Source organism: Chiloscyllium plagiosum, unplaced genomic scaffold, assembly GCF_037043375.1.
Source record: "Chiloscyllium plagiosum isolate Xiang-an unplaced genomic scaffold, Cpla_swu_hap1 HiC_scaffold_20, whole genome shotgun sequence".
NCBI classification, from domain to species: domain Eukaryota; kingdom Metazoa; phylum Chordata; class Chondrichthyes; order Orectolobiformes; family Hemiscylliidae; genus Chiloscyllium; species Chiloscyllium plagiosum.
In genome coordinates this window covers 17,442,541-17,457,015 of record NW_028270158.1, presented here as the reverse complement: position 1 = coordinate 17,457,015, position 14,475 = coordinate 17,442,541, and the positions used below count along the sequence as shown (strand labels likewise).

The 14,475-nt window shown below is 42.9% G+C and overlaps 1 protein-coding gene across 2 annotated transcripts in view; it reads right to left on the bottom strand.

The window, feature by feature from the left end:
• Window positions 1-14,475, bottom strand: part of LOC122560819 (acyl-coenzyme A synthetase ACSM3, mitochondrial-like) — a 54,595-nt gene that overhangs the window by 16,023 nt on the left and 24,097 nt on the right. The window contains exons 6-7 of one of the 2 annotated variants that reach the window (XM_043711942.2): window positions 8,993-9,072; window positions 7,047-7,170 (exon numbers count right to left, since the gene is read on the bottom strand). The exons of the other annotated variant lie outside the window; for it this stretch is intronic. Of the exons in view, the coding sequence (XP_043567877.2) occupies window positions 7,047-7,170; window positions 8,993-9,072 (204 nt within the window). The remainder of the gene's footprint in view (window positions 1-7,046; window positions 7,171-8,992; window positions 9,073-14,475) is intronic. 2 annotated transcript variants of the gene reach the window in all.

Genomic DNA, 14,475 nt, shown 5'->3' with positions numbered 1-14,475 from the left:
ACAGCACATTGTTAATCACTTTCAAATATATCATTTTCTGGACATTTTCATAATAAATAACTACATTCTGAGTTCTGTTTAAAATTCCACTACTGCAGTATCGATTTGCATAGCTCTATTTAATCTGAATGAACCAGCTGTTAACATCATAAATGGGAGGGCTGAGCAAACCAACACTGAAATTAAATGGACTTGGGGTATGTTTTAAATGCACAAACACATTTCCAAACATTGGTGTAAATTGAGTTATCACGGGAAACCAGATAATTTCAGGAATATAATGCGGGTGAAACAATTCTGAACAAAGAAATATAAAGTAGTGGTGTACAAGTTGAAAGCGTGTTGCACTTACACTGAAACAAATGCCATAGAACAGGCTATATATCAGTCATAGCTGAGAAATAAATGCCCTAGTTGTGTCACAAATATTGTCCTCTTAAATAGCAAGGGGACAATTTTCTTCTAAGAAAGCAGTCAGCAGAACATTAGCAGTTGGGAGCTCCGATTGGCCAATTTCCTGGGTTCAGGCTTATAGAGTCATAGAACTATAGGAATAGACCCTTCGATCCAACAGTCCATGCTGACCATAATCCCAAACTAAACTAGTCCCACCTGCCTGCATTTAGCACACATTTGCCACATTTCTTATTTTTATACTTATCTAAAATGTCTCTTAAATGTTGTAACCAAACCCACATCCACGACTTCTATGGGAGTTCATTCCACACATGAACCAGTCTCTATGTAAAACAATTGCCCCCATGGCTTTTTAAAATCTTTCTCCTCTCACCTTAAAAATATGCCCTCCTAGTCTTGAAATCCTCCACACTAGGGAAAAGACACCTTCATTCACCTTATCTATACCCCTTATTTAAATAATTATAGCAATATTGAAAAGTCAGTTTCAGGAGAAGAGCAAATTATGTGGAACATTAGCATTTGCTGCAGTATAACATGACCAGTCACCTCTGGGCAGCTGAAGATTGTTATAATCACAATGAGAAGTCATTGGTATCAATCACCTGTAGTTGGGAGGAAGAGTATTGCTACTAATCCTTATTCCAATGTTAGATAGGGGCTTTCTAGTAGTCTATGGTGAAAGATAAATCATGGATAAGAGAAGAAGCCCATGTCTTAGATAACAAGCTGCAATTTATTACACCTCAACAACTATCTACAGGTTACGTCCACTCTTAATACTAGTGTAGTTCAGGGAAGGAAATCAGCCATCCTTACCTGGTCTGGCCTCCATGTGACTCTTGGCGATGTAGTGACTCTTAACTGTCCCCGGGCAGTCAGGGATGGGCAATAAATGCAGGCCTACTCAATGACACCCACATCCCATGAAAGAATTTTAAAAAAATCTATTACTAACAAGAATTATTAAAACAAGTGTCCCCAGCAAGAGACTGAACCTGATTCCAACAGCTGTCTGCTCAAATGCCTTAAACTGTCCAGTGCTCCTCTCAGCAGTTCTGTTAGATTTCAGAGTGGACAGTGTTTCGGTTTAGCTCAGTCGAGCCCTTTTACATCTGTTACAGGAATCAAGAGTTTTCGAATAATTAAACTCAGGAGTAGAGATTGGGGGCAGCACCCTTTGGGGGCAGTGGAATAGAATGCCCTCTTGATGAGTTTGGCAGCTCACCTGATTGGAGCAGAAGGTGTAGTGTGTAGATATAGCCACTTCTGCCTGAGTAAACCAAGGGTGGGAAAGCTGGTAGATGGGCTTTCAGCCTACCACTGTAGGTATTCAACTAACAGTTGGTGAGGAGGTTACCATGAGGGAAGACCAAAAAATAAACGCTGTCATGTTTGTTTGCTGGGTCCCCAGATTGGGGTCCCTTGTTTAAAGACACCACTGAGTGCCTGACTAAGAGACCAAGCAATGGGAAAGTGGGGAGACATCTGAAAGCCCTTGACTCTGATCTTCCTACTATGCTGAACCCATCCTAAACACCTGTTGGCAACCTAATTTGCCTCAGGCCTGGCATCCCTTGGCAATCTGAGGCTTTTGGTGGCATTGATGGTGATCTGCTGGTCTCTGATTGATGACCAGCTTTGTGGATTTCCACTACCATGCTCTTTTATTCCAATGAAAGAAGCAATGCTGGCCACTTGTAAGCCTGATGTGCAATTAATGTGGTAGGCCTTCCCTAAAAGAGGAACCCTGAGTATCCTGCTGGTTTCCAGATGGCGGCAAGGATTAAATTACAAAGATTAAATTCCTCTCTCACTCTCTCCTTTCAAACAAACACCCACAGTGACACTGCACCTGGGACATATGCTCAAGTCCTGCTTTGCAATTACACAAAATGACAGACCATTTTGTACAACACTCCCATGAATGTCTTCTGCTAATGCTGATGGAAAATCCCAGAAGTGATGAGCCAGCCATTGAGCAGATAGTCAGTGAAAGAGCAGAAAGTTCCCTAGTCCAACTTCTTGTTTATAACATTTGGGAGTCAATTTCTCCAGGGTAAACTATGTCCAATTGTATCTATTATGCCAGGTGTAAACCCAATTAAATTGCAGCATCTAGACATAATGGTGGCGCACAATAATGGCTCACTGCTTCCTATAAGAAATGTTAATTGTTGTTCCAATATACTGTAACCTCTGAAGAATACACTTCCTACATTCTATACAACAGAAGAAACCATACCTACAGGAAACAGGCATTTCAATTCCTTGTTTATGATCCAATATTCTGCTCTGATTTAACGATTTCAATCAAATACTCCAGTCAGAGATTCCATATTGGCAACTATAGTGTTGTGTTTCTGTTTAATTAGGAAGCTTAAACTTCAGAGTATTCATTGAAATTCTTTCTCCAGATTTAAAAGGAGTCGGGTTTGCATATTTCTGTCAGTGTCAATGCTGCAGGAACAAAGCAACATATCTGCTGGTTTTGTTTTTAGCCAGCAGAGGGCACCCACAGCTGAATCCCTGAGATTCTGACTTTCTGGAGGATCAAATTTGATTAGATGACATACTGTACAGTATGGAAACAGGCCCTTCAGCCCAACAAGTCCACACCGACCTTCCAGAAAGTAACCCACCCAGACCCATTCCAACCCCAACTACTGCATCTAACACTTTAGGCAATTTAGCATGACTGGTTTTTCTGATCTGCACATCTTTTGGATTGGGGGACGAAACTAGAGCACCCGGAGAAAACCCATACAGATGTGGGGAGAACATGCAAACTCCACACAGACAGTCATCCAAGGCAGGAATTGAACCTGGTGCTGTGAGGCAGCAGTGCTAACCACTGAGCCACTGTGCTGTCCACAAAGAGATTTGGAAAATGCAGTGGCTTGTATTACAAACGAAAGCAACCTTCTGATCTCATTCTCTCTGCTACCATCCATAATGGTCTTCGTTAGTTGAAGAAACACTAGGATAAATATGGATGAGGCATTAGACCCATTCTGGGCACCTGGGTGCTGACTAAGAGTCTCTTGCCCATTTGTGGGCTCACCCTCTTACCACTGCAGAAATTAGGGTCACAGGTATGTGGGAGGTGGAAGGGCAAGTTACATCTGGAGTGTATTGAAAGGAAGTGTCCAGGAGAGTGTTGGGAGGAGATAGTTTCTCCCCTTGCATGCCTACTGGGCACCACCCTATTTCCTCTCTGAGGCCATGGTCCCTTGTAACCCTCTCACCTTGCCATTGATGCTGAGTGCTCATGGCTAGAAGGGCAGGTTTGTGTATATATCAAGCAGCACTGATTATTCTGAAGGATCTAGGTCTCCAAGGTAGCTGTCACTATTCCCACTCATGGTGAAGGCCAAGTACATCCATGCTGGAGCCATCATAGGAGTGAGACTCCTCCATTCTCATTCGAGCCTATTAGGTGCCTGTGGCCCTGCTGCCTGATATTCCCCTCTCTCTCTCTTTCTCTCTCTCTCTCTCTGTGCAGGTTGACCATCTCAATTCGGGCTGAGTACAGGACACACACATTTTCTGTATTGGCCTGAGCAAGTACCTGATCTCTGGGAGTCTACTCAGTGTCAGTGACCTCAGGCACTGCTTCCTTCACTGACTGCGAAGTGGTGCTAGTCATGTGCTCGCTAGAATGTGTCCAAGTCTAAGTGAAATAGAATGCCCACAAAGGTGAAGGTCTATCAACTGGTGGAGGGAGCCAGTGAATGCCTCATCAGTGTATATCCTCTGAGGGTTTATAGACTTCCTCCTCAGAGCTGTCAGTGGAGCCAAGATGTTTGGAATGTAGCTTCCTCCTTGCTAGGTTTGCTGAGTGCAAGTTGAAATAATACTTAGCCAGGCGGTTTCACATTTCATATGAAATCTGGCGTCCCTGACAGCACAGTACCAGAGTGACAGCCTTGATTTCTTTTTGTGCTCAAAACCTGGGCTGTCGCTTGAACCCACAACATTCTGAAGGACCTGGTAGGTATAGGGAATGCTGGATGACTAAAGAAATTGAGGGTTTGGTTAAGAAAAAGAAAGAAGCATATGTCAGGTATAGACAGGATAGATAGAATGAATCCTTAGAAGAGTATAAAGAAAGTAGGAGTATACTTAAGAGGGAAATCAGGAGGGCAAAACAGGAAGATGAGGTAGCTTTGGCAAATAGAATTAAGGAGAATCCAAAGGGTTCTTACAAATATATTAAGGACAAAAAGGTATATTAAGGACTAGGGAGAGAATAGGGCCCTTCAAAGGTCAGCAAGGCGGCCTTTGTGTGGAGCTACAGAAAATGGGGGAGATACTAAATGAATATTTTGCATCAGTATTTACTGTGGAAAAGGGTATGGAAGATATAGACTGTAGGGAAATAGATGGTGACATTTTGCAAAATGTCCAGATTACAGAGGAGCAAGTGCTGGATGGCTTGAAACAGTTAAAAGTGGATAAATCCCCAGGACCTGATCAGGTGTACCCGAGAACTCTGTGGGAAGCTAGAGAAGTGATTGCTGGGCCTCTTGCTGAGATATTTGTATCATCGATAGTCATAGGTGAGGTGCCGGAAGACTGGAGGTTGGCAAATGTGGTGCCACTGTTTAAGAAGGGCGGTAAAGACAAGCCAGGGTACTATAGACCGGTGAGCCTGACCTCAGTAGTGGGCAAGTTTTTGGAGGGAATCCTGAGGGATAGGATGTACATGTATTTGAAAAGGTAAGGACTGATTAGGGATAGTCAACATGGCTTTGTGCGTGGGAACTCATGTCTCACAAACTTGATTGAGTTTTTTGATGAAGTAACAAAGAAGATTGATGAGGGCAGAGCAGTAGATGTGATCTATATGGACTTCAGTAAGGTGTTCGACAAGATTCCCCATGGGAGACTGATTAGCAAGGTTGGATCTCATGGAATATAGGGAGAACTAGTCATTTTGATACAGAACTGGCTCAAAGGTAGAAGACAGAGGGTGGTGGTGGAGGGTTGTTTTTCATACTGGATGCCTGTGACCAGTGGAGTGCCACAAAGATCAGTGCTGGGCCCTCTACTTTTTGTCATTTACATAAATGATTTGGATGCGAGCATAAGAGGTACAGTTAGTAAGTTTGCAGATGACACCAAAATTGGAGGTGTAGTGGACAGCGAAGAGGGTTATTTCAGATTACAACAGGATCTGGACCAGATGGGCCAATGGGCTGGGAAGTGGCAGATGGAGTTTAATTCAGATAAATGTGAGGTGCTGCATTTTGGGAAAGCAAATCTTAGCAGGACTTAACCACTTAATGGTAAGGTCGTAGGGAGTCTTGCTGAACAAAGAGACCTTGGAGTGCAGGTTCATAGCTCCTTGAAAATGGAGTTGCAGGCAGATAGGATAGTGAAGAAGGCATTTGGTATGCTTTCCTTTATTGGTCAGACTATTGAGTACAGGAATTGGGAGGTCATGTTGCAGCTGTACAGGACATTGGTTAGGCCACTGTTGGAATATTGTGTGCAATTCTGGTCTCCTTCCTATCGGAAAGATGTTGTGAAACTTGAAAGGGTTCAGAAAAGATTTACGAGGATGTTGCCATGGTTGGAGGATCTGTGCTACAGGGAGAGGCTGAACAGGCTGGGCTGTTTTTCCTGGAGCGTTGAAGGCTGAGGGGTGACTTTATAGAGGTTTACAAAATTATGAGGGGCATGGATAGGATAAATAGACAAAGTCTTTTCCCGGAGGTCGGGGAGTCCAGAATTAGAGGGCATAGGTTTAGGGTGAGAGGGGAAAGATATAAAAGAGACCTAAGGGGCAACGTTTTCACACAGAGGGTGGTACATGTATGGAATGAGCTGCCAGAGGATGTGGTGGAGGCTGGTACAATTGCAACATTTAAGAGGCATTTGGATGGGTATATGAATAGGAAGGGTTTGGAGGGATATGGGCTGGGTGCTGACAGGTAGGACTAGATTGGGTTGGGATAGCTGGTCGGCCTGGACAGGTTGGCCCGAAGGGTATGTTTCCATGCTGTACATCTCTATGACTCTATGACCTGCGTCACCAAGGTAACCGCCATTATTTCCATGCTGGAGTGCCAACTATGTCAATGCTGAAGCCACCATTGGAGTGAGACTCCTCCATTCTCAGAGGTCACATGACACCAGGTTATAGTCCAACTGGTTTATTTGAAATCACAAGCTTTCGGAGCGTTGCTCCTCACCTGACAAGCACGCCGAAAGCTTGTGATTTCAATTGGGCCCTAAAGGTCTATAACCTGGTGTTGTGTGAATTCTGACCTTGTCTGCCTCAGTCCAACACCGGCACCTCCACATCATTGTGGAACAGAGGCAAGAATGCTATAAATTTGTTGACATCGGACTGCTGCTTTCAATCCCAATATCAATGTGGTTCATAAGTTTCTCACACTCAGTGGAAGTGAGGGTGCAGGGAACAGATGAGGAGTGATTGAAGGAGATGGTTGGGAGTGGAGAAAAGAAGTTTTACGTGCTGGCTAATTCAATGCTTTTTCTTAAGGTTCAAGAAATTGCTTTTCGATGTTACAGGGCATGTTCCTTCATTACGAAAAGCTGTTTGGTTGGTTTCTTCCTTTAAGTAAACAAAACCTCTTACTCAGGATTAAAACACGTACAGTCTCGCTCTGGCCATATCCTTCATAGATGTCTAAGCCTGTCTCTTCTTTCCATTTGGCCATTACTTCAGGGCTGCTGGACTCACCACCAGTCACACAGTGCTGGAGGCTTCTGAACCTGTAACTAAATTTTAAAAAAAGTGAAACCACAAATGATACCGTAACTGTTTAGCACTGACCTTGTTGTATGTTTAGAGAAATTCCCATTATACCACGTATTGAAACCCAAAGTTAAAATACTGCTTTTTTATAAGAATGTTAAAAATATATTCAGGCCATTGTAGATTAAGCTACGTTTATATTTGATATTTTGGAAACTTGTTGGCTTGAGTCAAAACGTTAACTAGGCAAAAGTGAGGACTGCAGATGCTGGAAATCAGAGATTAGATCAGAGTAGTGCTGGAAAAGCACAGCAGGTCAGGCAGCATCCGAGGAACAGGAAAATCGACGTTTCAGGCAAAAAACCCTTCCTGATGAAGGGCTTTTGCCTGAAACATTGATTATTCTGCTCCTCGGATGCTGCCTGACCTGCTGTGCTTTTCCAGCACCACTCTGATCTAAAGACTTGAGTCAAAAAGTTGCACGTCTGTGATTCCTTTGGGCCTGTCTTCTGACCCATATTTTTGCCCAATGGAAGATCCCACAGTGCATGAAGCAAAAGAAACTTCACAGACAGCAGCTTGGAGAGTCATAAGACTCACCGTCTTTTTACAGGATGAGCTGTTGCATTCCAGCAGTTAGAGAGTTTAAATGTCCCACAGCCTCCTGAGAAGCTAAGGAGAGAACCTAAGTGTGTAGTGTAATTATATAGCATGAGTAATTGAAGGATTAAAGGTGGCTGAGAGATAAGGGTGGAAATGGGTGCGGGGCAAGGGTGCTATTTGGGTAGGGTGGTAGATGGTGGTTTCAGGATTAGAAATAAGATTGGAAGGTGATAATTGGGTAATGGTGGTAAATCAGGTTGAGGTAGATAGGTTAGGGTAGGCATTGGAAGATTAAGAGTGCTAGTCCAATGGTGGGCAGTCTGGTCAGTTCAGGTGAGAGGTTTGACAAGGGGTAGGGCATTTGAAGGGTCAATGCTGGCTTGCCCGGTTAAGGGGGAATTGGGTTGGGCAGGAGACAGGGTAATTTTGGGTGGGGCATTTTGTGGGAGTCAGAAAAAGTAAGCGGGGACTGGTTGATAAGAATTTGGAGGTTGGTGGGCAAGTTTCTTGAGGCATTGGTGTCAGTGGAGAGTCAGAGGATTCAGTTATATAATTACACAGAAGTTAGGATTGTGATTTTTCCATCTAACATTTCCTGCATAACTATCCAGGTAAGTCAGTTAGAACCCTCTACAGTTTCCAAATCTAACTCAGATTTCTGAGGTTTCCGAACACAGATAATTGTCTATTGGAAGTTTGAATTTCAGACCTGGACAATTCTCATTTCTTAAAAATAGGAACATTCAAATTGAAAGTGGATCAAGTAAGATATCTAGAAAATCAATTCAGAACATAGAAATTCAGATTACAAAAGAGAATCAAATTAGATCAGTGATATTGCATTATTTTTGATATGCAGGGCTAGAATGAGTCCCTTCCCGGTTTCTAAGTTTGAATCATTTCTGTTGATGAAATGAAGAATTAAAGAACGTGCTAGCAATGATTACATAATTCAAATTTTTGTTCAGTCCTTTACTAATATGTATGAATAAACTGTAATAAAGGTGTTAAAAAGGAACAGTAATTTGGAGAGTATGTATCTGAGGGAACAAATGTTATTAACAATGATGTGGGAATTAGTGAAGAGAAAGGGACATTGTGCCAGATTGGGAAGAAGGTGTGAATGGTCCGAAGGAGTCTTGTGCATGAATGCAGACAACAGCGTGTTTTTTGCATGGTTGTTATACATGCTCTGCCAAAATGGATGTGAAACAAAGAACGATCAGAAATTTAATACGGTACCTGGTAAGATCATTCTGTACAAGCATACGATATACAGTGGGCGGACAACAGAGGGTTGTTATTGGAAACTTGGATAAAACCTAGGAAAGGATCATTTCACAATCAATTATCACCTCAAAGCCAAATGCAATAATAAATAGCAATCTTCAAAGAACATCAGGAATGTTCTGGATTCCACAAATAGCCACAGTTGCTAGTACACAGTGAAAAATAAACCTTCCCACATCTTAAAAAAACCCACATGATATCCAGGAGAACCTTCCTATCACTGTACCAGAAATGCTATTTTTTGATTTGGAAAGACTTGGTTCCTACCCTTCCTCACAGTCACATCAAAAACGGACAAAAGTGCAGATCTGTCGTACGTTGGAATCAGGGTGAGTGACACTAATTCCAAAAATGAATCATTTAAACGCAAAGTCTTGAAAGGATAATAAGGTAAATAATGTAATAGAAACAAAATAAAAGAAAGTTGGCAATGTAGTCCCTCTTTGAGAAACAACTAGTATCATAGAATCACAGAAGCCCCACAGTGTGGAAGCAGGCCATTCAGCCCATCAAGTCCACACCGACCGTCTGAAGAGCATCCTACCCGGACTCATCCTATTCTTGTAACTCCATATTTGCCAGGCTAATCCACTTAGCCTGCATATTCCTGGCCACTATGGGCAATTTAGCATGGCCATTCCACCTAACCTGCTCAACTTTGGACTGTGGCAGGAAACCGGGGCAAACCCAGACAGACACAAGGAGAATGTGCAAACTCCACACAGTGCTGTGCATTGCAAATTAATGTACATACTTAATAGATTTACTGTTCTTATTCCTGTTAGGATCATGTGGAAATTGTAAGACTTCAATAAACAAAGGTTAATAGCCTGTCCACTGAGTCCAATTTAGGAAAAATAAGAGACATCCTAAGAACAATAACCATGGTATTATTGATGAACATGGGAACAAGGAAGTTGCAAAAGCAGAAAAAAATTATTTTGTGATGAGGTAAAATGAAAGGATTTTTTTTGCATTTTCTGTGGGAAAGTGAGACCTACTGGGAGAGATGCATCCAGTAACAGAGGGGAATGTGAGCTTTGTTGAAAGACAGCCTGAAGTACAAATTGTTTTGAGAGGAAAAATATAACACATTCCACATCTCACACAAAGGGATGGTGAGGCACATCATCATCAAAATGCTTCTGGCATACACATGAAATGTGATCCATCAAGCACTCTACATTCAGACCATTCAAGGGTCATTTTCCCTATGAGTGAAGATGGAAAACTAATGATTGTTGTGGATTGACCTTCAGTTCTCCAATCTTGGAGATGATCTGTAACCATATTAAAATGAAAATTATTTGAAACACAAATTAATCTATCATAGACTGTGTTCTGATTGATGTTGGCAGGACCTGTGGAAACTCATGAAGACAAACATTCATAGAGACAGTGTGAGACCGACCCTTGTGTCCAACTCATCTATGCTGACCAGATATCGTAACCTAATTTAGTCTCCTTTGCCAGCATTTGGCCCATATTCCTCTAAACCCATCCTATTCATATATCCATCCTGATGCCTTGTAAATGCCGTATACACACACACACACACACACACACACCCCTCTGCATGAAAAAGTTGCCCTTAGGTCCTTTCTAAATTTTTCCCCTTTCACTCTAAACCTATCCTTTCTAGTTCTGGACTCCCCCACCTCAGGAAAAATACGTTGTCTATTTACCCTATCCATAACCTACATCATTTTATAAAACTCTATAAGGTCACCCCTCAGCGTCCGACGCTGCAGTAAAACAGCCCCAGCCTATTAAGCCTCTCCCTATAGCTCAAATCCTCCAATCCTGGCAAAATCCTTGTACATCTTTTCTGAACCTTTTCAAGTTTCACAACATCCTTCCAAAGCAGAGAGACCAGAATTGCACACAATATTTCAAAAGTGGCCAAACCAATGTCCTGTACAGCCACAAAATGACCTCCCAACTCCTATACTCAGTGCTCTGACCAACAAAGGAAAGCATAGCAAACGTCTTCGTCACTATCCTAACGACCTGCAACTCCACTTTCAAGGAACCATGAACTGCACTGCAATGTCTCTTTGTTCAGCAATGCTCCCCAGGACCTTACCATTAAATGTATAAATCCTGCCCTGATTTGCCTTTCCAAAATGCAACACGTTTATCTAAATTAAACACCATCCGCCTCTCCTCGGCCCATTGGCCCATCTGATCTCCACCAATTTTGGTGTTATCTGCAAACTTACTATCTATACCTCCTATGTTCATATCCAAATAATTTATATAACTGTTGAAAAGCAGTAGACCTAGCACCGATCCTTGTGGCACACTGCTATTCACAGGCCTCCAGTCTGAAAAGCAGCCCTCCACCACCACCACCCTCTGTCTTCTACTTTCAAGTCAATTCTGTATCCAAAGGCTAGTTCTCCCTTATTCCATGAGATTTAACCTTGCTCACCTGTGTTCCATGAAGATCCTTACAGATCACGTCCACCGCTCTGCCCACATCAATCCTCTTTGTTACTTCTTCAAAACACTTAATCAAATTTGTGAGACATGATTTCCCATGCTCTAAGCCATGTTGACTATCCCTAATCTGTTCCCGCCTTTCCAAATACGTGTAAATCCTGTCCCTCAGGATTCCCTCCAACAACTTGCCCACCACCGATGTCAGGCTCACAGGTCTATAGTTCCCCAACATTTCCTTACCACCTTTCATAAATAATGGCATCACGTTTGCCAACCTCCAGTCTTACCGCACTTCACCTGTGACTATCGATGACACAAATATCTCAGCAAGGGGTTCAGCAATCACTTCCCTAGTTTCACACAGAGTTCTAGAGTACACCTGATCAGGTCCTGGGGATTTATTCAACTTTATGCGTGTTAAGACATCCAGCACCTCCTCCTCTGTAATATGGACATTTTTCAAGATGTCACCATCTATTTCCCCACATTCTATATCTATCCACATCCTTCTCCACTGTAAACACTGATGCAAAATCCTTGTTAGGTATCTCCCCCATCTCCTGTCGTTCCAGGCATAGGTTGGCTTGCTGATCTTTATAGTGCTCTATTTTCTCCCTAGTTGCCCTTTTGTCCTTAATGTATTTGTAGCATCCCTTTGGATTCTCCTTAACCCTATTTGCCAAAGCTATCTCATGTCCATTTTTGCCCTCCTAATTTCCCTTTTAGGTATACTCCTCCTGCCTTTATCCTCTTCTAAGGATTCGCTTGATCTCTGCTGTCTATACTTGATATATGCTTCCTTCGTTTTCTTAACCAAACCCTCAATTTCTCTAGTCATTCAACAATTCCTACACCTACCAGACTTGCCTTTCACCCTAACAGGAATATACTGTCTCTGAACTCCCATTATCTCATTTTTGAAGGCTCCCCATTTTCCATCCATCTCTTTACCTGACAACATCTGCCCCCATTCAACTTTAGAAAGTTCTTGCCTAATACTGCCAAAATTGGCCTTCCTCCAATTTGGAACTTCAACTTTTAAATCCGGTCTATCCTTTTCCATCGCTATTTTAAAATCAATAGAATTATGGTCACTGGCCCCATAGTGTTCCCTGCTGACACCTCAGTCACTTGCCATGCCCTTATTTCCCAAGGGCAGGTCAAGTTTTGTACCTTCTCTAGTAGGTACATCCACATACTGAATCAGAAGATTTTCTTGTACACACTTAACAAATTCCTGTCCATCGAATCCCTTAACACTATGGCAGTCCCAGTGAATGTTTGGAAAATTAAAAATCCCATACCATTGCTGTGGTTCTGTTCGCCGAGCTGGAAGTCTTTGTTGCAAACGTTTCGTCCCCTGGCTAGGCGACATCATCAGTGCTTGGGAGCCTCCTGCGAAGCGCTTCTTTGATGTTTCCTCCGGTGTTTATAGTGGTCTGTCCCTGCCGCTTCCGGTTGTCAGTTTCAGCTGTCCGCTGTAGTGGTTGGTATATTGGGTCCAGGTTGATGTGTTTGTTGATGGAGTTTGTGGATGAATGCCATGCCTCTAGGAATTCCCTGGCTGTTCTCTGTCTGGCTTGCCCTATGATAGTAGTGTTGTCCCAGTCGAATTCATGTTGCTTGTTGTCTGTGTGTGTGGCTACTAAGGATAGCTGGTCGTGTTGTTTCGTGGCTAGTTGATGTTCATGTATGTGGATTGTTAGCTGTCTTCCTGTTTGTCCTATATAGTGTTTAGTGCAGTCCTTGCATGGTATTTTGTACACTACATTCGTCTTGCTCATGTTGGGTATCGGGTCCTTCGTTCTGGTGAGTTGTTGTCTGAGCGTGGCTGTTGGTTTGTGTGCCGTTATGAGTCCTAGGGGTCGCAGTAGTCTGGCTGTCAGTTCCGAGATGCTCCTGATGTATGCACCTCTACCATACATCAGGAGCATCTCGGAACTGACAGCCAGACTACTGCGACCCCTAGGACTCATAACGGTACACAAACCAACAGCCACGCTCAGACAACACCTCACCAGAACGAAGGACCCGATACCCAACATGAGCAAGACGAATGTAGTGTACAAAATACCATGCAAGTACTGCACTAAACACTATATAGGACAAACAGGAAGACAGCTAACAATCCGCATACATGAACATCAACTAGCCACGAAACGACACGACCAGCTATCCTTAGTAGCCACACACACAGACAACAAGCAACATGAATTCGACTGGGACAACACTACTATCATAGGGCAAGCCAGACAGAGAACAGCCAGGGAATTCCTAGAGGCATGGCATTCATCCACAAACTCCATCAACAAACACATCGACCTGGACCCAATATACCAACCACTACAGCGGACAGCTGAAACTGACAACCGGAAGCGGCAGGGACAGACCACTATAAACACCGGAGGAAACATCAAAGAAGCGCTTCGCAGGAGGCTCCCAAGCACTGATGATGTCGCCTAGCCAGGGGACGAAACGTTTGCAACAAAGACTTCCAGCTCGGCAAACAGAACCACAGCAACGAGCACCCGAGCTACAAATCTTTGCACAAACTTTGAATCCCATACCATTACCAACCTATTATTCTTATAGATAACTGAAATTATACAAATCAGTTTCTCAATTTCCCGATGGCTATTATGGGGTTGAGAATATAATCCTAATAAAGTGATCATCCCTTTCTTATTTCTCAGTTCCATCCAAATAACTTCTGTGGATGTAGTTTCAGGAATATCTTCTCTAAGTACAGCCACAATGCTATCCCTTATCAAATACACGCCCACCCCCCCTCCTCTCTTGCCTCCCTTTGTCCTTCCTGTAGCATTTGTATCCTTGAACATTAAGCTGCCAGTCCTGTCCATCCCTGAGCCATGTTTCTGTAATTGCTATGATATCCCAGTCCCATGTTCCTAACCATGCCCTGAGTTCATATGCCTTCACTGTTAGGTCTGTTGCATTCAAATAAATACAGTTTAATTTATCAGTCCGAC